The 23595-nt window shown below is 40.1% G+C and overlaps 2 protein-coding genes across 2 annotated transcripts in view; one reads left to right on the top strand and one right to left on the bottom strand.

The window, feature by feature from the left end:
* yif1b (Yip1 interacting factor homolog B) overlaps nucleotides 1-3931 on the top strand; it is a 7028-nt gene extending 3097 nt beyond the window's left edge. Inside the window, exons 6-7 of the mRNA XM_080731787.1 lie at nucleotides 1609-1702; nucleotides 2398-3931. Coding sequence (XP_080587913.1) covers nucleotides 1609-1702; nucleotides 2398-2553 — 250 coding nt within the window. The 3' untranslated portion in view covers nucleotides 2554-3931. The remainder of the gene's footprint in view (nucleotides 1-1608; nucleotides 1703-2397) is intronic.
* Nucleotides 3932-4659: 728 nt separating this feature from the next.
* Nucleotides 4660-22798, bottom strand: LOC308290007 (putative E3 ubiquitin-protein ligase HERC6; the record flags this gene model as incomplete). Its single annotated transcript, XM_080731785.1, has 17 exons — nucleotides 4660-4880; nucleotides 5601-5703; nucleotides 6268-6451; nucleotides 7178-7248; nucleotides 7865-7931; nucleotides 8600-8766; nucleotides 9018-9158; nucleotides 9695-9850; nucleotides 11712-11863; nucleotides 12580-12726; nucleotides 14251-14405; nucleotides 15250-15377; nucleotides 15564-15655; nucleotides 16849-17076; nucleotides 17214-17296; nucleotides 18264-18420; nucleotides 22579-22798. The coding sequence occupies 17 exons, from the start codon at nucleotides 22796-22798 to the stop codon at nucleotides 4660-4662; spliced, it is 2472 nt and encodes an 823-aa protein (XP_080587911.1).
* Nucleotides 22799-23595: the final 797 nt, after the last annotated feature.

Below are 23595 nucleotides of genomic sequence, written 5' to 3'. Positions count from 1 at the left end.
GAGCCAATTCTCCCTCAGTGCAGTTTCACAAGGCAATTATATGGCACATCCTTATCAATAAATGGTTTACAGATGTCAGTAAATGTAACCATGACCACAGGACCAGTTTAACACAAGAAGACATTATTATGGTGTCTGTCGAAGGTTAGCTGTAGTTGTCCTCCTGGTGCTGTCAACAGGCAAGGTATTTTCAGCAGCTTGTCTAAGGATTTAGGCGTCATATTCCTCACACTGTTCGTCATAAGCCGTGGGATCCGAGCTCAACACCAGCGTCTGGATGGAACCCACAAATCGCTCCATCCCGGTTGCTCCTCCTGCGTTGCCCACAAAGATGGCAGAGTTGGATTCAAAGAAGAGGGGCTCACGGCCCTCCCTGAAGGTGTAATCCTGGTATGATTGGTACTCCTCACAGTCCATGAACAGAGTCACCAAGGAGCCCTGCACAGTGATGGTGAACCTGGCCCATCTGTTGGTCAGGTCTTCTATCTTGAAGGAGGCTGCTTCGTGGGTTTCGCCGTAGTCAGAGTAGTAGAGGATCACCCTCTGGATGCCATCGTCCACTGTAGACAACGCTACGCCCAGCTTCACCACCTTCTGGGAGGCGTCGGTGATGGCGAACAGCATACCCCCGGGTAGTGTCGGGCTTGGCAGTGACGGTGACAGTGAAGTTGTGGTAGAAAGGGTCGATGATTACGGTCCGACTGAGCCTACCCACATTGGCGTTGGGGCCGAAGGAGTAGGCAGGGTAACCCTCGAAGCCCGGAACGAAGGAGACCGAGGGGGGCAGTGGGTGGCCGATCAACTCAAGCAGGTCCAGGTCCCCCGACGGATCACTCTCATAAAAGCTGAGCAGATGAGAACAGGAGTAGAGATAATCAGAAGAACCTCAGAGGCAAGCGTAAAGTCATCTTTGGCAATAAAAAGTTTAGGTCCTCACCAAAGTCCTTGTGTCCTAGAGAGGTAAGACAGTTATAGGCTGCTCTGCCTCTCATTCTCTACGTTTTATACAAATCTATCCCATCGGACTCATTGGACACATGACGTGACCACGACCAGAAGATATGGGACGAGGACAGAAACAGAAAGTAGTTGATTGTCATGGCGTCAAGTGTATCATCAGTGCTTATGCAGAGGATAGTGAGTCAACACGTTTACAGTATGTACTGGGTCAATCAGATAAAGGTCATTCCCATAATCATAATTTATAACATTCTGACTATGAGAGAGTAGCACGTAGCTACTTTATTTCCCTTTCTAGTTTTGGCCTTTTCTGCCTTTATTTATAGTTGAAAGTGGAGATAGACAGGAAACGGGGAAGAGACATGTCAGGAACGCGACTCGAACCCGCGATGCACTGTCAGACTGCTTATGTTCCAAGACCGCTGGACCCACGGCCCAGGCCTCTATTTTCTCTTTCATGGATTATTTGTTTAATCATCCTACATTTCAGATTCTGTCCCTTTCTTGCTTGATGTTCTATTTATCACCCACATTAGCACCGTGATTGATTTATTGTCTTGTTTTAACATAAAGCATGTGGAAACCTGAATCACTGGATATGTGGTGTACAACATGACATTTCATGAGTGTGTGTTTGTTTGTTTGTAGGATGATCGTAGGAATAGTAGCAGGTCTGGCGTTTGGGAGGTCAGCATACTACCTCTCTCTACTGTGGTGCTGTGCAGCCATCTTTGTATTTATGGTGAGTAGGAGCCTTTCTAAAACATTCATCAAAATTGCTCTAAACAAAACAAGGTACATGAACAGGGCCACCGCGGAGGATTCACATCCCTAGTCTCTGGTGATAGGACAGGAACTTGACTGGTTTGTTACCCATTTAGAAGGCTTCAAGCCTGAAACGGTCAGAGTATGGCTGCGAGGAGCTGCGCCCCACAGTCATTATTAATGCGCAATGTATAGCTTTAGCTCGTCTGAGGACGACGAGAGAGACGCATCTGTGTTGCTTTACATTTTAACCTTTTTATTATTTTAATACTTTGGCAATTCAAAAGTAGATATACAAGCTCATAGCGTGGCACAGAGTGCTGTGCTATGAGCTTGTAGATCTACTATCTTTTGAAAAATCATGAAAGTTTGTGCAAATCTTTGAATATATATATTATATATGTATATTTTTTAAAGGGAATATTTGTAACCCAAAACCTTTATCGGAGTCCCTGGAACAAAATATTTTGAGATGCTGGGTCTGCGGTCATACATATCATTCTAGGGTTCCATGACATGAAAAAGTTTGAGCGCCACTGATATAACATCTTTTTTTATTTTTCCCAGAAAACCATTTTAGAAGATATTTTCAGAATTTTCACCTTCAGGTCTTAGTGGGTTTAAAACACTGGGCAGTCCCTGACAGTCCCTGCTCTGTTCTCCTCTCCACAGATCCGTACCCTCCGTCTGAAGCTGCTGTCTGAGTCTGCAGCAGAAGGCAGGCTGGTGAGAGGAGCCAGAAACCAGCTGAGGATGTATCTCACTATGACTATAGCTGCAGCACAGCCCATCTTCATGTACTGGCTCACCTATCACCTCATCAGATAAGACCTGGAACCAAAACATTTACTTTTACACACACGCACGCACACACACACACACACACACACACAGAGGACTTTGATGAAGCACAGGAGCCAGAGGGTCAAATTATATCTGGGTAATATTGCTTCCTCACCTACACACACTCAGCTCGCAAGTCTCCCATCCATGGAGTAAAGACACTCACACAAATGGAAAATTCAAAGACCTGTGGCATTACCTTTTGCCTTTTCTCCCACAGCACAACCCAGTGTCATTAGTAAAGCTTTTTCTATTGTCTCCTTTTTTATGTAACAGTGTAGAAAATGTTTGTATTATCACCTCGCTGCAACTGGCTTTACATGTTTTTGTATACCGTATCATTATTTTGTAATTACACTTTTTAGGCATATTTATGTTTGTATGTACATGTATTACAAAAAGGTTGCAGGGGGGTTTGGTAGTCTGTGACATCTCATTAAAGTTATGTTCTGAGCCCATAGGACGGAAGCACAGTAACCACTGTTGAGCCAAGCTGTCCAACACTCACTAAGAAAGAATTTTAAAAGTTAAATCTTAACTGGTCAATGTTGCTTTGTTTTGTATACATGAACCCTAGCGTCTCTATTCGAGGATAACCACTCAGCGAGAATAGCAGATCTTGACGATCTCCTATTTTCAATGAAGAGAAAAAAGGAGTGGACCTTCTATAGAGCCCAAGGGGAGTTGTTAAATCTGTTAACTTTACTGACTGGAAACTTTGAATAGGAACATCAACCGTGCAAAGCCTCAATGATTAGATCTGATGAGTAATTTTATGTTGCTTTTAAGGAAGATTAAATAAAGGGAAGAGATTTGATGGTCCAAAGTCTGTGAAGGTTAGGTTTGTGTTTTTCTCAAGATACTTGAAATACTGCATTGTCTATAATGGTGTTTTGACTCATTCTGCAACAGTTGTTGATAGTGATACATTATGTCACTTTACATAACCCTGGTATGTGATTTCCCAAAACAGAACAACGTTTGCACCTTTGGGAAAGCCTGTATTATTTATAGGACAGTGCTCAATTCATATTCATCTTTTATTTGCCATTATGCAACTTATTTGTTTGTTGGGCCTAAGGAGGACATGTTCAACTTTCTTCAAATTGTAAATTCTCATTGAAATGAGAGGCAGTTTGGTTGCCAGATAGCTACCACAATGTTACAAGAATTTGTATCCTTTAGTTAACTGGTGCCAATACAGAAAATGTCACAATCATACAGCGTGTATGATGAGTAAGACAAATATAATGCCAATTCCTTTAACTTATTTTCAAAAGGTATAAGTGCAAGTAACAAGTGAATATTATATGCAGTTTACTTATTAAAGACAATTGACCACCGCCCTGAAAACGTTGCCTAATCCTCCAGGCCATAGAAATAAAATGTGAATATTGTTCTATTTATGGCACAATAAACTCAAGACTGATGACTGTACTTTGGTGTGTTTATTTTTTAATGTGTTATTTAACTTCCATATAGCTACAGCTAACGGCAGACAATGTTTTGATCAACAGATGCACAGACATCAAATAAACAAATGCAGATATCAGACCAAAAGGAAAAAAAGAAAATCTGTAATATAATGTGCATCTTCATTATGATAAATTATAGGCTTCCCTTTGTCACACTGTACAGGCATTCAGTGGTTTCAACATGATTGACTGGACAGTCTAATCTCTGATACTTGGAAAGAAGTGTTTGGAGAGCCTCAACAAACAGCTATGTTTAGATTTTGTGATACAAATGCAACTCCTTTCTTTCTTGCCTGCATCTTCATAGAAATGAAACAAAATATCTAACTACATAGCATACTAAAAACTCAAATATAACATTTAAACAGTAGAATCAAATACAAAATTGTCATTAGAATGTGCAACTCCTTTCTTGCCTGCATCTTCATAGAAATAAAACAACATTTCTAACCGTACACATAACTACAGTCTAATACAACAAACTCAAATATAACATTTAAACAATGGAATCAAATACAACATTGTCATTAGAATGTGTGTGCAAGAGATGCATTTAAGTTAAATAAAGACAGCTGTAACTTTTCTCAAGCACTGAGTTGACTCTTTCTACACTGCATCATTCCATCCAGAAGCCTCTCTTGTGGTTGATAGCTACCATAAGCCTGTTGTGCAGTGTCCTCTTGGCTGGGTATCTCTGGTAGATGGGCAGCAGTAACAGGGAATGGCAGGTGAGGGATTCTGGGAAATGTAGCTCAGTAAACTCTGGCCGTACAGCGATTTTCATCTTAATCTCGTCCATACCCAGAATGGGAACACGGTCACAGCCTGTAAGGAACACTGGGGACAAGCAGTAGAAGAGAAGCTATCACATTTAAAATCTTAGATTACATTTTTGGAAGTACATTTTAGCAAACAAATAAGCTCATGAACTTGGGACATTTAGCTGCCTTGAGTGCAACATTGAATAGGCCATACAACTCTTCCGCGTTGGGCTGTGCCGCAGCTCCACCTCTGGTTCTGGTCAGGAGCAATGATAGTGAATGTACAGTCATCATATTGTAGCAAACACAACGGTGTAAACTATATTATTTGATTTGATAATTTGATGTCATCTTTTATATTTTTTATTATTTGTGTGTGTCGACGTTTACAAGTCTTCAGCAAACTGGTTTTAATAAGATGTTTTGAACTCATGGCATCATGTAAACATCGACACACTAATAATACAAAATATAAATGAAGATTATATAAAATAATCAAATCAAATAATGTCATTTACACCTTTTTACATCGACTATCATTGCTCCAGACCAGACCCGGAAGTGGAGCTGCGGCCCAGAGCCCAACGCAGAAGAGTTGTATGCATAGAGCCCATTCCAATGTCAGACCCATACTGGTCGATCAATATCTGTGATCGTAGAGCAATTGAAAAATGCTAAAATAAATATGTTGCAGAAGTAAGTGCTAGGACAGAATGGATTTTACTTTTGAACATGAGGAAAACCAGGGTTACCATTTTTTGAAGTGAATCAAAACTACAAGGAAAATGATACTTACAAAGGAAGCCTTTCTTCTGATCTTCTGTGAGTTCTTCAAACACCTCCCAGAATGTGATAATGTTGGGATGATTGGAGTGATACTCGCCTTCATACACAGTGTTCTAAAGTAGATGGAAATCATGGAATTATGATAACGAACAATTATTGCCTTCTCACGTTTAATCAACATTGTATCGCTTAATTTCATATGCAAATCACAATGGAGTCAAGCCAATCTCATCAAGCTATGAATCAACCCCAGCACATTATCATGTCGTACCTCCTTATTACATTGCATCTAGTCTCTTGAGATAGACTGTGGGCTTACACAATTTCCAAATGCTTCTGCCTAACAGTCTGTATCGAAAACTGGCGCAAGATAAAAAATTATGTTTCTGTCTCACATATGCAGTCATTTAAGTAAGTCCAACTGTAAATCAAATTAGTTCAAGCCTATCTACTATCTAGCATGCTGAATGCTGTTTAGCAGAAATGGAAAATAAAACATATACTGTGCATTTTAAAGATATCTTTGTGAATGGAAAAGACAAAAGAAAACAATTTTCTGTGTGGGACTTTTAAGAGTAGTAAAGTACATACTCTGTAGCATTCAAAGATTGTGGTAGAGTTGTCTGGCTTCAAGAACATCTCTAGTCTCTTAAGAAACGGTTTGCATTCAAACAAACCTGCTTCAACACGTCCCAGTCGTAGGATTCTTGTCCCACCATCACTCCTTGTAACTCATCTGGTCGGAATAATTCCATCAAATCTCTGTCACACACTTTGTAGAATCCCCTCTTGAACTCCTCAAACACTTTCTCCACCGATGTGTTGAATGTGTAGTTGACAAAAGCATCAACAAACTCCTGCCTAGTAAACAGCAGCAATAATACAAAAGAAAATCAAGGGATCAATTAAGAAGAACTAAATATAACCAAGCAATCATTTAAATTGATAGCTATAAGTATAGGCATTTAATCAAACACATTAAGGAGGACAAAGCTGCAGACAAACTTGGCTCTGCTTTATTATATCCAGGATACAGAGTTGACCTTAGTCTCCTTTAAGCCCCTTATACACATAGCAATTTTGTCATCAATATCAACCAGCAACGACCAGAGGCGTGAATTGGGTATGGCCATTGGCAGCGTCATTGGATTTATCTTTTTGTGCCTTACACGTGCAAGACACCAGTCATGTTGCCATACCTTATCAACAGGCATGAACTTATTTTAGGAAGTACATTTTATTTTTTTCCCCTTTAGCCAAGGTATGGCAACTGCCATACCCAATTGACGCCTCTGGTCGTTGCTGGTTGATATTGAAGAAATAATTACTATGTGTATCAGGGGCTTCACTTTCATTCTCAAGTACTATTAACTGATTTGATACAATTTGGACGCCACTGAGTTGACAGCGTGGCCGTTGGCACAGGTTAAACTCACTGGACAAGTGGCATACTGTACCATTACGCCAGAGTCAAAGGAAGGTATAATCTGATACATGTGAGGATATATGCAGGTTTACAGAGCAGTTATAATCAGCCAATACTGTATCTATGTAATACAAAATACTATGTATCGACTCTATACTTACTTGTTTGAGCTTGTGACACACTTTCCCTTTTCTTTTGGATCAAGTTCAACATCACTGCCGTCCCATCGAACCTATAGAATACAATTAGTAGATATAGAATAGCACAACCCACACCTAACTTGGTCTACAGAAGGAATCTCAGAAACATCACCTACGGTATTGTACATGTTACATTAAATAAACAAAGGTATACAAGTAAAACGCCTTAAGGGCGAGAAGTGACCGCAGGTCGAGGGGAAACAGAATTAAAAAAATAGTCAGTGTTAATCTGACAATGTACACACACACTCACACCCACCCACCCACACACAGAGACTAGGGCTGTATTGACTCAGGACCCAGGCAGATATATTTACCAGTATGTGCGTACATTTACGGGTTGAGTGGTAAAGGTATTTAGTACCCTGCCTGAGTTATCTATAGCTTTTCAGGGGTGTATTGGGATGTATTGTACATATTTCCCATTGTAAATCTATAGACCTCCAGGTGAACGCGCAATTGGTCCACTTTGTATTTTTATATTGTACAAAACACAGGATCTAAGATATGAAATGTATACATTTGCCTCTTTTGGAAATATATAGATACATTGGGAAATGCATACATTTACAGTTCCAATGGGAAATGTGCACATTTACAAATAAATCTATACATTTTGTATGATTATTGATTGATAATTCAGCCTACCGTGAAAGTCATCAGCATGTTATCAACAACATCATCAGTGTAGTCTTCCATGGTGCAACGCAAACTCCTGAAGGTATAAGTGTTGAAACAAAAAAAATGTATTCATTAGTAAGTGTCTTACTGTACCTCTGTAAGCCAATATGGAGTTCCCTGATGGCATCAATATTAAGCCCATATCTAACAGGCCTTCATATGGGAATGCCCTGACATACCACAATAACAGAATCCATATATGGCCAAGACAGCCCATATCTGTGTGGCTGGTTCTACAGACAGGGATCACAATGTATGGGCTTAAAAGGGTATGAGGTCAGATGTCATAGACGTCATAGGACTTTCACATAACGAATAACTGAGTAAGCATGTTTGGGCTCTAACAGCATATCTCCATTTACAGTACATGGATCTCCATATGTGGGTACCAGGGGTCTCCAATATATGGGTAACTGGTCTGATATACATCACTGGCCAGATGGCCAAGAATTGGCGCAACCTTGCCCTTGAGGTTGCATGTCGCCCTGAGGCGTCTTACTTGTGGTGGACTGTTAGAGCAATAACACCTTCAAAAAAATGATTTATACAAACCAAGGGAGGTAAAAAAATATATTGCTGACCTCCACCTCCATGGATGTGATCCCTTGTTCAGATAAACATATGAAGCCTATACCAAATTTGTGCCAAATACTATTTTCGCAGGATACAATTTTAAGATAATGTTTTGTCATTCATTCTTACTCTCCAACTATGGGTTCAAACTCCTTCATGTCGTCCAATGAGGGTTTGATGTTCAGCAACTTCTTGAAGAGGACCAATGGGAAGGGCAGGTGGATAATGCTGTGGTTGAACAGAGCCATGCCAACGAGAACCCCAAACAGGAAGTAACTCTTCACCTCAACTCTGGGCTGTTGGCATAGATGTAGAACATGATGAGGTTAATCAGGAAATATATAGGAATGCGGTAATATGAGCATGGGTAGTCTGCACAGCCTGGCAGAGATAGGTGCGCCACAAAGCCCCACTTTCTAGTTCAAACATTCACTTTCTGAGAGTGAAAAGAGAACTGCGGTACTACACTCCGATTTGTTATATCACACAGATGTACACTAATGTTGGGCAAAACAAAGTCAGTCTCCACTCATCAGTCAGGTCTTACCTTGGTAGGGAACCATGCTAGTGTCTTGGTCTCATTGTACATGAACATCTGGGCCCCAGGAGCCATCAGCTCATCAAACACATGGAAGAAAAAGTCTCTTCTGTTGACATCAGTCAGCTTCAAGTCCTCCGTAAACTGCACCTATGACAAATACTGTAAATGTTAACAAAAAGCATTGAAGTTGTAAATTGGTACTGAAAAGTTGGCTATGATGTCATCTAAGATTTTTTTTTTTTTTTTTATGTGTCAAAGCTGACAGTGTTAGGGCCAGAAAAATGTTTTGAACTTACAGGCGTCTCTAAAACAACAAGCTGATAATCGCCACCAAAAGCTGACAACCTACAGTACTTGACCCGGAGACTATCTATTCAACTGTTATTCCATGCATTTTGTCTTGTCTTTGGTCAAGGCCGGTGAATGTACAGGCCTGCACTGCCTATTACGTGATGCATTGTAAATTCTGATATTATGCTGGTACTGTATATAATGCCCTACCATTCTACTGTGTGTTAAGAGAAACCTTTTACCATCCAGGAGAAATAGAACACTGTAACCTTGTATATCTATCTATACAACATGGTTTATCTACTGTAATTCTTTCTTTGCCCTCTAATCGGTTTTTAATTGTCTTTGGTGCCTGATGCCTGACCATTTATAAATGTCTTATATTATCGTACCGTAAGCTCCTTCTGGAAAGCACTGTGGTCAGCTGCACCTAGTTGTCTGAAGGTGTCCTCCACAAGGTGTGGCCGTCTCAGCTTCAGCTGGAAAACCGGGGAAGGGTGACCTTCTGATGCTATCCAGTCCTCTAGTGCAGCCAATCCGTTCATTCTCTGTAATTACAATTATGGTACTTATTCATTCTGAAACCTCCAATATGTCTATAAAATGCTATGAAATGTATGAAGCTCAATCTGTCAACACGTTTCAAATCTTGAGATATTCATTCAGGGTCATGCTCATAAATCATGATAACAGAAAGTAGGTTTCATCTATGTAGATTTATCAATACAGAAAATTATTTAAGGGAACACATCTGTGAAATGTAAGTACCGTAATATACATAAGGTCCTATACTGTACCTTTGAGCAGAATGCATCACAGTTGAACAAGCCCAACTTGTAAGAGAGGGGCAGGACAAATGGGTAGCGGCAGAAGATGGTTGGTGGTTTGTCTGCCTCATTCATCTAAGAAAACATCCATCATTAATCTACAAATCACCTTCAAGTGGAATACCTTTAACTTTGTCTTTTTTTTTTCTTGTTTGACATTAACCACTTGAAACCTAGCATCCCTATACTTGGGGGGGAACATTAGTCAAAAATAAGCGATCTACAAGTGTGAGCCTGTGAATCTGCTATTTCAGCCAAGAGGTTTGTTAGAGGGAATAAAAGAGCATGCCAAGTACAGAGCCAAAGTTTACCAAGTATTGAGGGTTAAAATACACATCAAGATGAATCCAATATATTAATAGTAACTGTTTTTATAGTCAGATTAATAACTAACCCCAAAGTTCTATGGGTAATCTGAATTAATCAGAGACTTGAGAATATAACATTACAGAACCGCCAGACCAGGCCAGTTTAGTTCACCACGACAGACGTGAAATAATACAGTCCACCTACAAATCTCTACCACAGTAACAATAATGTGTAAGCAAATAAACAAAAACCTTAATTTACACAACACTGATGACAAATGTGAAATCTACAAAAAAGTTTAATCTCCAACACAATTTTATACAATATGCAGTGATGTTACTAGGTTTTCAATGTAATGGGTCCCGGGACCCACAGGTGGTCATTCAAATGGGTCCCAGAAAAGTTTTATGTGTCCTCAATATAAAGTTTACGCGCGCAAAATGGCGTCAGACGTCGGTGGAATCAAAACATTGGCGTTTCTATTGCCTGTTTAAGACTTTCTACGTGGATTTTATTTGTGTTAGCGTAGGGTAAAGTAGGATTCTTTCACCCATGAACAATGGTGGTGTCTGTGGACATTTTTTTTTCTTTTACCGCGACGGTAAATTATTTTAACATGGACTCCAATGGAGGCGCATCCCCGGGACCCCAGGACCATGACATGAATGAGTCCCTGGGTGACTTGAATGAGTTTTTGATGCGGGATGCGCACGTAATGACATCACTGAATATGTAATGGGGTCCCTGCTTCATCTCTATCAGGGATCCTCGGCCTGAAAAACATTTAAGACCCATGATCTATGGAGCTGCTTTACTGTATGTCCTTCATATTTAGCTAACCCAGGCTTGGTTACAGAGTTAAAAATATTTTTTAACAACAATTACCGTAATAAAATCTCACATCGAGAGAGGCATTGTTAGAATTTTCACAACACAAGGTAGCTTCAATAAATATGTGTCTTTACCTCTGCATACGCATGCCAAAAAGTGAGATCTCTAAGTATATCCACATGATCAGAGATTTCTTCCACATAAAAGGTGCTCAGTGGGACCTTTGGGGACCCATGTTTGTTATTTGCCTGTAAAAACAAACAAAAACTAAAAGTGGTCATCCAAGTTACACGAGGAAATGTGATCATTTAATCTCTTCTTTCTTTTTTACTGTGTGGTTCCACTTCTGTTGGTTGGGTTACAATAAAAGCAGTTGAATTACTAACATTTCTAATTTAATCACAAAGAAACAAAATAATGATGGAGATGAATGAGTACTGACTTTGAAGAGCAGCTTGAGGACCTTTAGCAGATAGTTCACCCCTGGGTTGTACGTTTCCAAAAGGCCAGTTGACAGCATGAAGGACAGGGCGTTTCTGAACACCAGGATGACCCTCATCAGATTGGCGGGTGTTAGAGCAGCCCACCAACCTTCTGTAGAGGACACATAGAGGACAATACAACACACAAACATATTGTTGCTGTCAGCAGAAACTTCTTATCTCCATATTTAAACTTTGTTTTTTCGTAAATGAACGCCCTACTTGATCAAACTAGCGTCACACAAAAGCATCAAAAGTAGCAGATCCACAAGCTCGAAACGCAGGGCAAAGAGAGACACATTGTGAGCTTGCAGATCTACTACAATTTTCCGTTTTTGAATTTGAATCCTGAAACGTAACGGCTTTGAACATATGAGAAGGACAATGTCCTGCCTTCATTTGCTCTGGTTCAGAGAGTGATATGACAACCGGAGAGACACTGTAGATTATCCAAGCACAAATGAACCAAAATATAAGGCTCATTTTGACCACAGAAACTCCCTGAAATTCTTTTGACCACAAAGCCTAGCTCCATTTTGGTTCCAGTGGCCAAAAAAGGCCCCTGCCAGGTACTACTAATTAAACGATCGATCTGGCACCAATGTTAGTTGTATAAATTGTTAGAGATACAAGTAAGCAATCTACAACGTAGGAAAGTACTGCATAGGTTGATAAGGTAGTTATACATACAATCAGAAATACGTTTACCAACTATATTTGGGTCTTAATATGTTTCATATATCCCCAGGGACATGGACATTACTTATACATATAGAAATCTATTAAGATATAAGAAGAAATAAATCTCAAGATCAATAAATAGTTTACTTAGTGTTCCCAAAGACTTCTCATTCAGTTCGTCTATAACGATGGCCAGGGGCAGCACCACTTTCACGGCGTTCTTGTCCTCTTGGAGAAGAGGACATGACAGAAGAACCATGAAGACCTCAGGTGATCTCAGGGCAGTTCTTGCAGCTACAAGCATTCCCAATAACCGCTGAAAGTGTAAATAGTCGATCTACAAGCGGAACAAGGCAAACATAAGCAAAAATAGGCAAACATTCTGTGAGAATAGTTGAGCAACAACAGTTTTTAAGTGGTTAAGGAAACTCTTAACTGCTTGTTTGATCCATGGTACTCTCAAAATCTGGTCAAATGTCTGGGCAACAGTGTCAACATCCACTGTTAAGGCATCTGCAGCTGATGGCGGGCCACTGATTAGAGAAAAAACATATTATGTTATCTTATAAATGCAGCACCAGCCACCAAATTAATCATTGACAAAATTCCAGGTACTTCCCAAACATCTTCATTTAGCTCCTTAAACGTGTTTAAGTTATAATGAAGGCCTTACCCGTCTTTTGTGAAGCTAGCAACAATGGCTGACAATGAAGAAAACATCATCCTTATTTCTCTGTTGGATTAAAGACATAATTGGCCAGCCTGTGAATACTGCAGTGATGAATATCTGATATTTCACTTGTGCAAAAGAGCACCGAAGTCTGATGTAATTTACACACCCTACCTGGGTCGCGTTTTTCCCCCCATTCTGAATTCCCATAGACTTTTAATATGGCATCAAATAAGAACTGTGTTCCAAAAATAAACAAATAATCCCAGCAGTTTGACCCATATGAATATGAAGAATCATATGACGGCGAGAAAACGCTAATGTTACTGCCACCAAATTAGTTAAATGTTCGCCAGAAACAGACTACTGGTATATAAAATACAGTATGAGTGACTGACTATCGGAAACTGACAATATCGCTGGGACAGTTTGACCACAATGTTAGGACAACAATGCTTATACAGTACGAGACAAGTTTAAGATGACCCAATGTTATTCTCCATAGAGAAGAACTTCCGCAACCCAGGGGATGAACGAGTGATGTTAGGACTTCTGTATTCTATGACATAATGACTATTAGTAGAATAGAATAATAAATATGGACCTCAGTGCCATCTCGTTTAGTTGGTCCATTGCCAGCCATTTTTGCAACTTCTTCTCATCTAGCCTTCCGATTGGTTGCTCCCTCTCCAAGTTCTAACATGACAAAAGATTAAGGTATCAAAGACAATCAAGATACAATCAATCAACAAAAAAAGTTTTAAATTAGTACCTCAGTAGATGAAACATAAGCAAAGTTGGTCTTCCATCCAGAGACTATTTTCATGTCTGTTCAAACAGATTTACACAATTAAAAATGTGTCATGGGAATCTTCCACAAGATTCTATGAAGGTTCAATGCAAAAGCAGGATCCATATTTGAATGATCAGCTAATTGGCAAATTCTAATTAGACAAAAACTGAAACAGCTATAATGTTTAATACAGTTAGGGTTAGGGTTATGTAAATGACCAAAGATACGCCAAAACATGCACTGTAGTACCTGAAGTAGTTCTGTGCATTAGTTCTGAGCATTAGTGAGGACCAGTTATATGAAGATATGGTTGAAAATATGGTTGAAATGCCCTTTTAAAATAAAACATGTCTACCTTTGGCTGTGATTATGGGGTCATCGGTGGTCCATGGCAACTGAACCAGGTTGGGTGTCAGGCTACCTTCTAAGCTCCCAGTTCCAAGCTGACCTTTCTCCCCACTTCCAAAAGACCAGAGCTGGCCTGAAGACACCAATACAAGAGTATGGTAGCTGGAAGACAAAACAAAAAAAGAAAGAAAATCGAGTGTACAGTTATAACATCCCAGGTGTCAGTTATTCAGATTAACTGATACTATATGGGTTGTAAAAAAAAATCCTGTTTTATCTCAAATTATCTATGATAATAAACAGCTAAATCTCGATTTTTCGACGGCCTGAAAATCCGACCGCACGGAGATCCGAATCCGATGTCCCAGAGAGAGAGAGAGAGAGAGAGAGAGGGGTCCGCTTTCCCCCCTCCCTCCCTCATGCACAGAGGTTGGCATGATTAAAATAATTAATGAATTAGCCTAAAAGCCAGCAAATAGCCAAATCTGAGCAGTGGGCACATATCAATATATGAGGCCAAATTTCATTAAAACAATAACAGTGTAAAAGCCATTTGAGATATAGAATAGAATCTTTTAACACACCTGCTGCGCTGCCAAATAATTCATTATATAATTCCAGTTCACTGCGCAAAGTAGGTCATTTCAATTAAGCTCTCATTCAGAGCCGAGCAGCTCCTTAGTTTAAACTAGGCTATAAAATGACATATAGGCCTAGGCTAATAGAATGGAGCCAACATCTTATCCATCACAACATCTTAATGAAGAAGGTAGAGACCTTTTTGCTTTTGGACAGATGCAACCTCTCTCGCGTGCACCCTCTCCCTTTTTGCTTTTAGAGAGAGAGAGAGAGAGAGAGAGAGAGAGAGAGAGAGAGAGACGCTCCGAGCGTCGGCATCCTCCATCTAACAGCCGCCTCTCAACATGACTCGGACTTTAAGGCCATCAGAAAATCACCACACGCCCATAATAAACGCATGGAGGTGCAGTCAATTGTTAGTACATACCTGCCACAGTCAATCTGTAGGGCAGGGCCATCAATACCTTGTACCTGTCTGGGTACCAATTCATTGGCAGTGGAGTTGTGCCCAAGCTGGCCTTGACTTCCATCTCCAAAGGTGAATACCCTGCCATCCTAGGGTACAACATAACATTAGGAACATCATTCGAGTTTACTTCTACATGTTGACATTCAAACTATTTGGCTACCATAAACATGGCAAAACATACAGACAGACAACAAAATCTGATTTTAAAACATTTTTATGGGATTTCACTTGGATGGTTAAATTGGAGTGAAAGGAATGGTGAAGTGCAGTACCTTTGTTAAGACAGCAGAGTGTGCCAGTCCACAGCTCATGAGAGACACTTCTAAGGTTCTGAGGGCAGGTACTGCACACACATTAAACCTGCCTGTTGACAAGAACAAGAAATGTAGACAGGATATGCTTTTTGCCATTATTTTTCTTTCACAATAATATTGTATGTTATCAATTGAATCATGTTTGATACAAGACTTTCACAAACCTGAATTAAAAGTCTAAAAGCAGGTTTTAATTCTAGGCATTACTGATGAGTATGTATCCAACAATCTGATTGTGTAAATATTTTTGAGAGACCACCAATAGATCCACGATACAAAAAGAGGCATTTGCAGTGGGCACTGCCGAAGTGCCCTTAAGCAAGCACCAAACCCCTACCGCTACGTGGCAACAACTGAAAGTGCTGCATTCATTATAGAGTCAGTTGCTTTTTGCAAGGGGTATAATGTCATCATTATGTTACTCCCCTTGGCCATTGCAAAAGGCAACCGATTCTGTAATTACATTGTAATTTGTTATTCATTCATAATATTCTTCCATATGGTAGGATATATTTCCTCTCAGAAAGGTGCAGAAACAGTGGTGAAATCTCGATATTTCGACGTCCCATTAGTCCGACTAAGGGTTAGGGTTAGGCATAGTTTTACTGAGGTTAAGGTACGGGTTAGGTTTAGGCATAGTTTTACTGAGGTTAGGGTAAGGGTTAGGTTTAGGCATAGTAGCATTCACCAGGTTAACATTCGTCAGGATAGCATTCACCAGCGTCCGACAAATGTGGCGTCGAACTATCAAACGTCGTAATAGCGCTACGCTCCCCAGAACAGTGCCAGCAATTGATTGACACATGAAGTTAGACTCTGTGCAGTAACAAGAAATCTTGTGAAATAAAATGTCGCCAACCAATCATCAAGGACGATCATACACGAAAGAAGGCGGCGGCGCAATCTTTAACACTGATGTCCCCCAATCTGATCTCCTGATGTAGTCAGCAATAGTCAGACTCCGGACAACTCAGCTTGGTTCCGGCGTACAGTAAAGTCTAGCTTTGGCAGACTATTGGAGATCTCTGATACAGCTGTGGACTTCTAAATACTATATAGTCACACCAATAGTGTCACCGCCCCAATATGAAGGACCAACCCTTCAATAACCCCTTTCCACTCCGTTTTAGTACTGAAAGCTGGGAGAGCATCTCTAGTTCTCTAGTGTTTAGACTGACTTTGAGTCTACAAAGGTATGTGTGTGTTTGGATTCATTAATTCATCTTAATTGAGTTGCCTGTACCCTTCTCGTCCACCCGGTTGAGCCCAAGCTGGCCACATTTGTTGGCACCACAGCAGTACACCAAGCCTGGAAGAGTGAGGAACAGGCTGTGTGACCCTCCTGCTGAGATCCTCTTCACTGCTGTCCCACTCAGAGAGAGAACGTGGGCAGGGGAAGGCTGCAGTGAAATGTTCTTCCCCAGACCCAACTGACCATGACTGTTTGAGCCCCACGAGAAAACGTCTCCCGCTGAAAAAATAAAATAAAATGTCTGTATTATAAGCCACAACACAGATAGTATAATTTGAGAAGACAAGGAATCTTACCAACAATTACAAACAGAATTTTCCTTTCGTCCAGTTTTGAAATATGTTACTCTTACTTACTTTTAATTAAGGCCAAGGAATGGGAGTTTCCACAAGCAACTTGCACCACTGGGAAGTCGTTTAGTATCGGCAGGTGAATTGCTCTGTAGATTAGCAAAAATATTGTTAGTTAAAATAAATGTAAAGCGTTTACATATTTTATACGGTATCACTTCTGATCACAATCTACTGGAATGTTGTATGCCTTTGTTTTAGTCTATCTTCAAAAATCTTAATTTAACCATTTCAACTTGAGTTTTAAAGCTCTTACTTTTATGATGTGGTATTTCATCGTGGCATTTGCTTTTCAATAGTATTACCTTTTATCATCGGTATCAAACATAAACACAGGACAGAGTCAATCACACAAAAATAGTGGAAATAGCAGTTCTACAAGCTTGATCTGACACGTTGACATTTCCACTATTAGTATGTTTTTTTTCTTTTTGATTTCTTTGTATATTTAGGTTAGCCTATTTGTCAATAGCCCCCCCCCCCCCCCCCCCCCAACAAAAATGTTTTTGATTTTTATGATGACGTCACAATCGGCAGATGACGTCACAATCGGCAGCAAATCTGGATAGCCTGTTTTGAGAACCCGTGGGATACTTGTAACCTTCGCCTTCTCAAAACCAGAGAAAGACACAACGGTCAGAAATGGGACTTTGTGAGGATAGAAGGTGCTAGTGGGACCCCAAAAAAAGGTTTTAAAATAGGAAAAGTGAAATTTCATGGTGTATCACCTTTAAAGCCAAACAGAAATGAGATTTGTATTCATATGTTCTGGTGTTCAATGACAAAAACACAATTAAATCTTTAATCACAATTATTCGTCATGTAAAATGTCATTTTTACATGTTTGTCAGCCCTAAATCATACATGCATACTGTGTGCGTTACATACAAATACTATGGAGAACTACTGATCCGTACTGTACTCCCTTGAACTGTGACGCCAAGTTTGAAGTCGAACAGTCAGATGCTTCTCGAGACACGCAAAGGACAGAAAGACACAGAGACACACTCGCTGTGAGTCTGCAAATAAATGTTCTATTAACTTGGGTCTTCTTGCCTTGGTTTTACGATGTTGAATGGACTATGGGGAGAAGCACCCGGCTGTCCTTCCCATCCTGCCCCCCAGTAGAGCAGATCTCCACAGTAGCACACAGCCAGAGAATGGTCCTGACCACATGCTACTGTCCACACTCCACAAAGACCCTCCAGACGGCCTGAGCACAAAGGGAAAACACAGAGATAGCCCTGAAACATGACGGTCGCTGATAAAATGGTTGTACATCATGTTATCAGCGACCGTCATGTTTCAGGGCTAACGCAGAGAGAGAGAGAGACAGCCCTGGCATGTACAGTAGGGAGAATGGGGTAGAAACTGCAACTTTTTACCACTTTACACAAAGACGGAAATCACTGGAGTGAAGATATTTGTTTTGTGAGATACTTACACATGTCCTCAACGAGTTTTACATTTCAATGGACGAGTGGGAAATTATCGAATGGAAACCACAAGTTGAGCAACTGCACTTTCGTCCCTACTAGTTGGGACGAAAGTGCATACCTGTTGGGGCGAAACTGCGAAAGTGCATCTTGTCATATTAGACTTGTAGGTCGATATTGTAGGCCTAACCTACTTAAAATGGCAAATACAGGTAGAGAGGATGTAGGTTGGGCAGTAGGGAAATCTGGGCACCATTTCTGGGGGAACTAAGACTGGGCACTAAGAGTGGGCACCAGGAACAGTGGGCATTATTACTTTAAGACTTCAAAGTATTTCCATTTTGGTGCCCGGATTTCCTAGTACCGTACTCACTCTTCCGAGGTCTGGTGCTCACTCTGTTTTATGCCCACCTTTCCCTAGTGCCCAGATTTCCTGGTGCCCACTCTTCCAATGCCTTTTCATCTTTTTCATCTTGAAACAAAATTAATGGCCACCATCTTGGATTTTTTAGTGGCCAGTGCCTTTTTCCATAAGAGTGGCCCTTATTGTGCCAAATGTCATGCTTCATGCTTGCACATCACAAAGTGAATGATTCTTATGAAGTTTGCCATTAATCTGCTGTGATATAGCCCAAAGAGGAGATCATTGCACTTTCGTCCCACACCTCTCTCTCTGGCAACATTTGCCTAGATAAAAAAAATATATATAGGTAAACATTACATAAATGTTGAATGTACAAATAGGTATACAGGATGTAATAGGTTTGACTTGGTGAATATATCCACATAACTATTAAACCGGAAAACAACTCTGGTTCTGTGGTTTTTACTTAACAGAGTTTTTAAAACCAATATTGTTGAATATATATTCTCCCCTCAAGTGTCCCACATCATCAACCTTAACTTATGACACCACATTAACATTGATTATTTACAGATGACATATTCATTTACAGATTTCAACCTTTATATCTTTCTCTCATGAGATTGTGTGCATAGCAATCAGTTTCAGTGTTATAATATATACCGTAGGCCTAATGTTTCAATACAAATTGTTTCAGAATATTTAAAACTTGACACTCTCTCCCTCTCAGGGGGGGGGGGTCCTCTCTATGTTCCAGGTTGTATGTTCCCCACCTCACAGCATTAGTTAGTTTGAGTGAGTTTAGGGTTAGGAGTAGGTTAGGTGGTAAGAAAGTGGGGAACATAGAACCTGGGGAACATAGGTACGGCCCCCCCCAACCCCCCCCCCCCACACACACACGGGTGGGTGACGTGACGTAACGTTTTCGCTGTCCTCGGTGTCAAACATGTATAAATAAAAAATATATTTGTCAAAAACCTTCTGAATATTGTGCAGGACATTAAGCTTTATGTGAACTTACTCAAGATTAAAACATTTCATTCCTCATTTCTTCAGAATCTTCAACCAAACATGGCAAAACTCATATGGTGTGACTGTCCTGACCTTGTTTCTCAAAGTGGGAACTTGAATAAAACTAAGAAAAAGAATTGCTAAAAATCATTTGAAAATGAATTTAGGCTAAAAAAAATGTCTATTTTGAGCCTATATCTTTTCAAAGTCAAAGCATAATGTTTTCAGTCATTTCTGATCAAAAACATTTTGTCCCCCAACCCAAAATCATTTGGTGTGACACTAGTTTGGAAAAATTAAACAGGCAATTATTTGGACACCTATTGGCTAGAGAGGTCCTTCTTCTGTAAGGCTATTCAGCACTCCCAGCACAACTGCAAGACAGGTGTCTGAGGTGAGTTATGATTTTAACATTTTCATGAAATGCCATCTTGTTGAAACGTTGACAAACTCACCATTCTGGATGTCTTTTGGTGTGACACCTTTTCTTTAAAAAAAGCTTAAGTTATTTTAAGTTTTGGTCATATTTCCATGTAGATCTAGGCTGCTTTGTTATAGCTAGCATGCTGTTAGCATGCTAATGTGTACATAGTAGCCTCAAGGTAAACCTAAATGGAGAAAACAGTAATATGGTGTGACACTTAATCATATGGTGTGACATGTCTGCTTGTCACACCATATGACTTGACTGTCACACCATATGATTTATACTGTATTTAACTACAGATATAACAACAAATAACAAAGTTCCATGTTTCTTTTGTACATTTAAACATTTGTTTTAAACATTTTTACATAAAATGTAATTTAGCTTCATTCAGTGATACTTCAAATTCATCAGACAGAGCAGAAACCCCTTCACAGAAACCTTAACATATTGTTTCAATCTAAACAATATTTTCTCTTTGTCTTAAACTATACATTCCATTTTCTTTTGTCAGCTGGAAAATGACAAGTGCTGAGAGAACGAGAAAGTACAGGGAGAAACTAAACAATGACCCAGCAAGGAGAGAGGAGCCAAAGGGGCGAGACTGCATTTTCTACGAAGAGCAGGAGGTTGTCTGTGGCATAGCAGAACCGCAACAAGGCAGCCGGTTTGCTACCCTCACCAAATACGACTGGCTGATGTACAATACAGTCTAAATGTATAATCTAATCTGATCTAATACTTTTGTACTTTGACTCACTGGACTGGACAGTGGACAGTGTTAAGGTAGGACCCGAGACAAAACTAGCGAAAATAGCTGATCTACAAGCTCTCAACACGTTGTGCTGCGAGAGCTTGTAGATCAGCTATTTTCAGAGTTGCGCAACCCAGCACTCTTTAGCTAGTGGAGATGTGGTGTAATGTCATGATTCCTAATTACATTTGTTCAACACAAAATGCTGTGTTCAAGTTCAGGAGACTTCGGAAAAAAGCAATTTACCTGAATGCTGAGTTCTGTTTCCACTAATTGGTGTTAATAAAATGTTGCCTTCAATGCCTTGGCTCCAAGTGTGGCTATGCGCCTTATTGTCCCTTTAGGATCCTTCTGCCGTGGGCCGGCAGAAGACTTAGGTGTGCGTAGCATTCCTGTGCACATCCTCATCATCCATCTACTACTACAATTCTTTCTTATCCCATGTTAAAGCCCTACAATAATATCCTGTTCAGAAATATTAAGGCCATGTTATCCTGGGTAATTGTTTAATCAATCAGTAAAGTTCAGTACTCACTAATAGGTAGGTTAAAACACAGTTTGCTTTGACACATGAAGATATGATCATACGGTGTGACACTAAATCATTTGGTGTGACATTCCAAATAGTGAGAAATCATACCTTTATTAATGATTAAACCAAAAAAATGTTTATGGATTACATAGAGAATATTATCAGGAATAGTCACAAATATTTGTGTAATTTTAGAGAAAGTTTTGACAGAATACATTTAAAATATGTTGTAAGATCATGAACATGGGCCTCACACAGAGTGTCGATTATGAAAAAAATATACAGATATAATTAATTTTCAAAAAACTATAGTGGATCACTGGTTAGTTATGATAAAGGACTTTGATAAAGTGAGTAACTTAAGAAAGATGTACTCCATTTTCATTTTATGAACAATTATTTTCATGTCACACCATATGACGATTTTAGGCACAAGTACAACAAACTGCTGAATAAAGTCTGATTCCAATAAAATATCTAAAAACAAAATGTATTTCCATAAGGTTGAGAGTGAGTAGAACAAAAGTAAATCACTTTTATGCCTGCAATTTAAAGTTTTTTTAAAAACACATTTTTTGGGGCGTCACGTCACTGACCCACACACACACACACACACACACACACACACACAGCTAGGATGGAGGAAACGAAACTGAAACCTAGAGCTCATCATAAGAAGCAGCCCTTTAGATAGAATTGGGTAAACGAAATATCACTCTACCGGTGATTTAACATGCACACACCATGCATCCTTTAAAACAACTAGTAAAACGGGTCTCCATTAAATACATCTTTTAAAACGGTGGTGGTGAGTGAGGACGGAGAGTGTGATTTTCATTTGACTCACCTGGTTTCTTTGGACGACGCTGTCTGCCCAGCTGTCCTCTGGAGTTGCTCCCACATGAGAAGACATCTCCGCTCCTGGTGACAAACAAAGTGTGTTTCTCCCCGCAGCTGATTTTGGTGACATGTTCAGGGAAGCTCCATGAGCACTGCACGGGAGTGGAGGCCTCCTGGAGATCTAAACCATCTCCCCAGCAGTACAGCTGCTGCTCCTCTTCCTCCATGTTGCACGCACCACACTCTCACTGGCCTCAGCTCAGCAGCCTGACCTAATGGTAATGACCATCAGCACATGTCCCAAATAAAGAATGGGCGTTCCCGAAGCTGTGAACATGCTGCAACATGCTGTAGGGGTACAAATGATCCGTACAATAAGTACACAAATATGTGAGATATGGTTTCACAGGATACCGCACAGATCAGTGGTTCTCAAACCTTTTCATGTCAAGGACCCCCAAATTGACACTATGCCCGCCGACCCCCATTTGAAAAGCCAGGGACCCCCCATAACATTAGGGCCCTATTATGATCCAGGTCTTATGCCTTATGCCTTAACTTCTTTGCCTTTTTTTACTATTTTGTTTTTGTTTTTTAAATATTTCAAATAGCTGATCTGCAAGTTCACAACGTGCAGATGTAGATCAGCATTTGAAGTATTTAAAAATGTTTTTCAAAATAGTGAAAAAAAGGTAAAGAAGTTAAGGCATAAGGCATAAGACCTGGATCATAATAGGCCCCCTAGATTTTTTACGGCTTTAGCAAAACCATTTTAATGTCAAGGGCCCCCAGTTTGACCTGCATTTAATAGGCTAAGGACCCATTTCTATTTCTGGACTGCACCCTATTGTAAAATCAAGGTTAACTTAATTTAACTCTGAGATGGAATGGTTCCATTTGTACACTAGAGTAACAGACAGGGTCTATTTGCTTCCAAACTATCATTTAGCTGGGGACCACCTGGAACTCCCCCAAGGACCCCTGTGGGTCTCCGGACCCCGCTTTGAGAACCAATGGACTGGCA

The sequence above is a fragment of the Nannobrachium achirus genome, assembly GCF_963921795.1.
Source record: "Nannobrachium achirus genome assembly, chromosome: 8".
NCBI classification, from domain to species: Eukaryota; Metazoa; Chordata; class Actinopteri; order Myctophiformes; family Myctophidae; genus Nannobrachium; species Nannobrachium achirus.
Note: the sequence above shows the minus strand (reverse complement) of the source record. Positions and strands in the feature narration are given on the sequence as shown.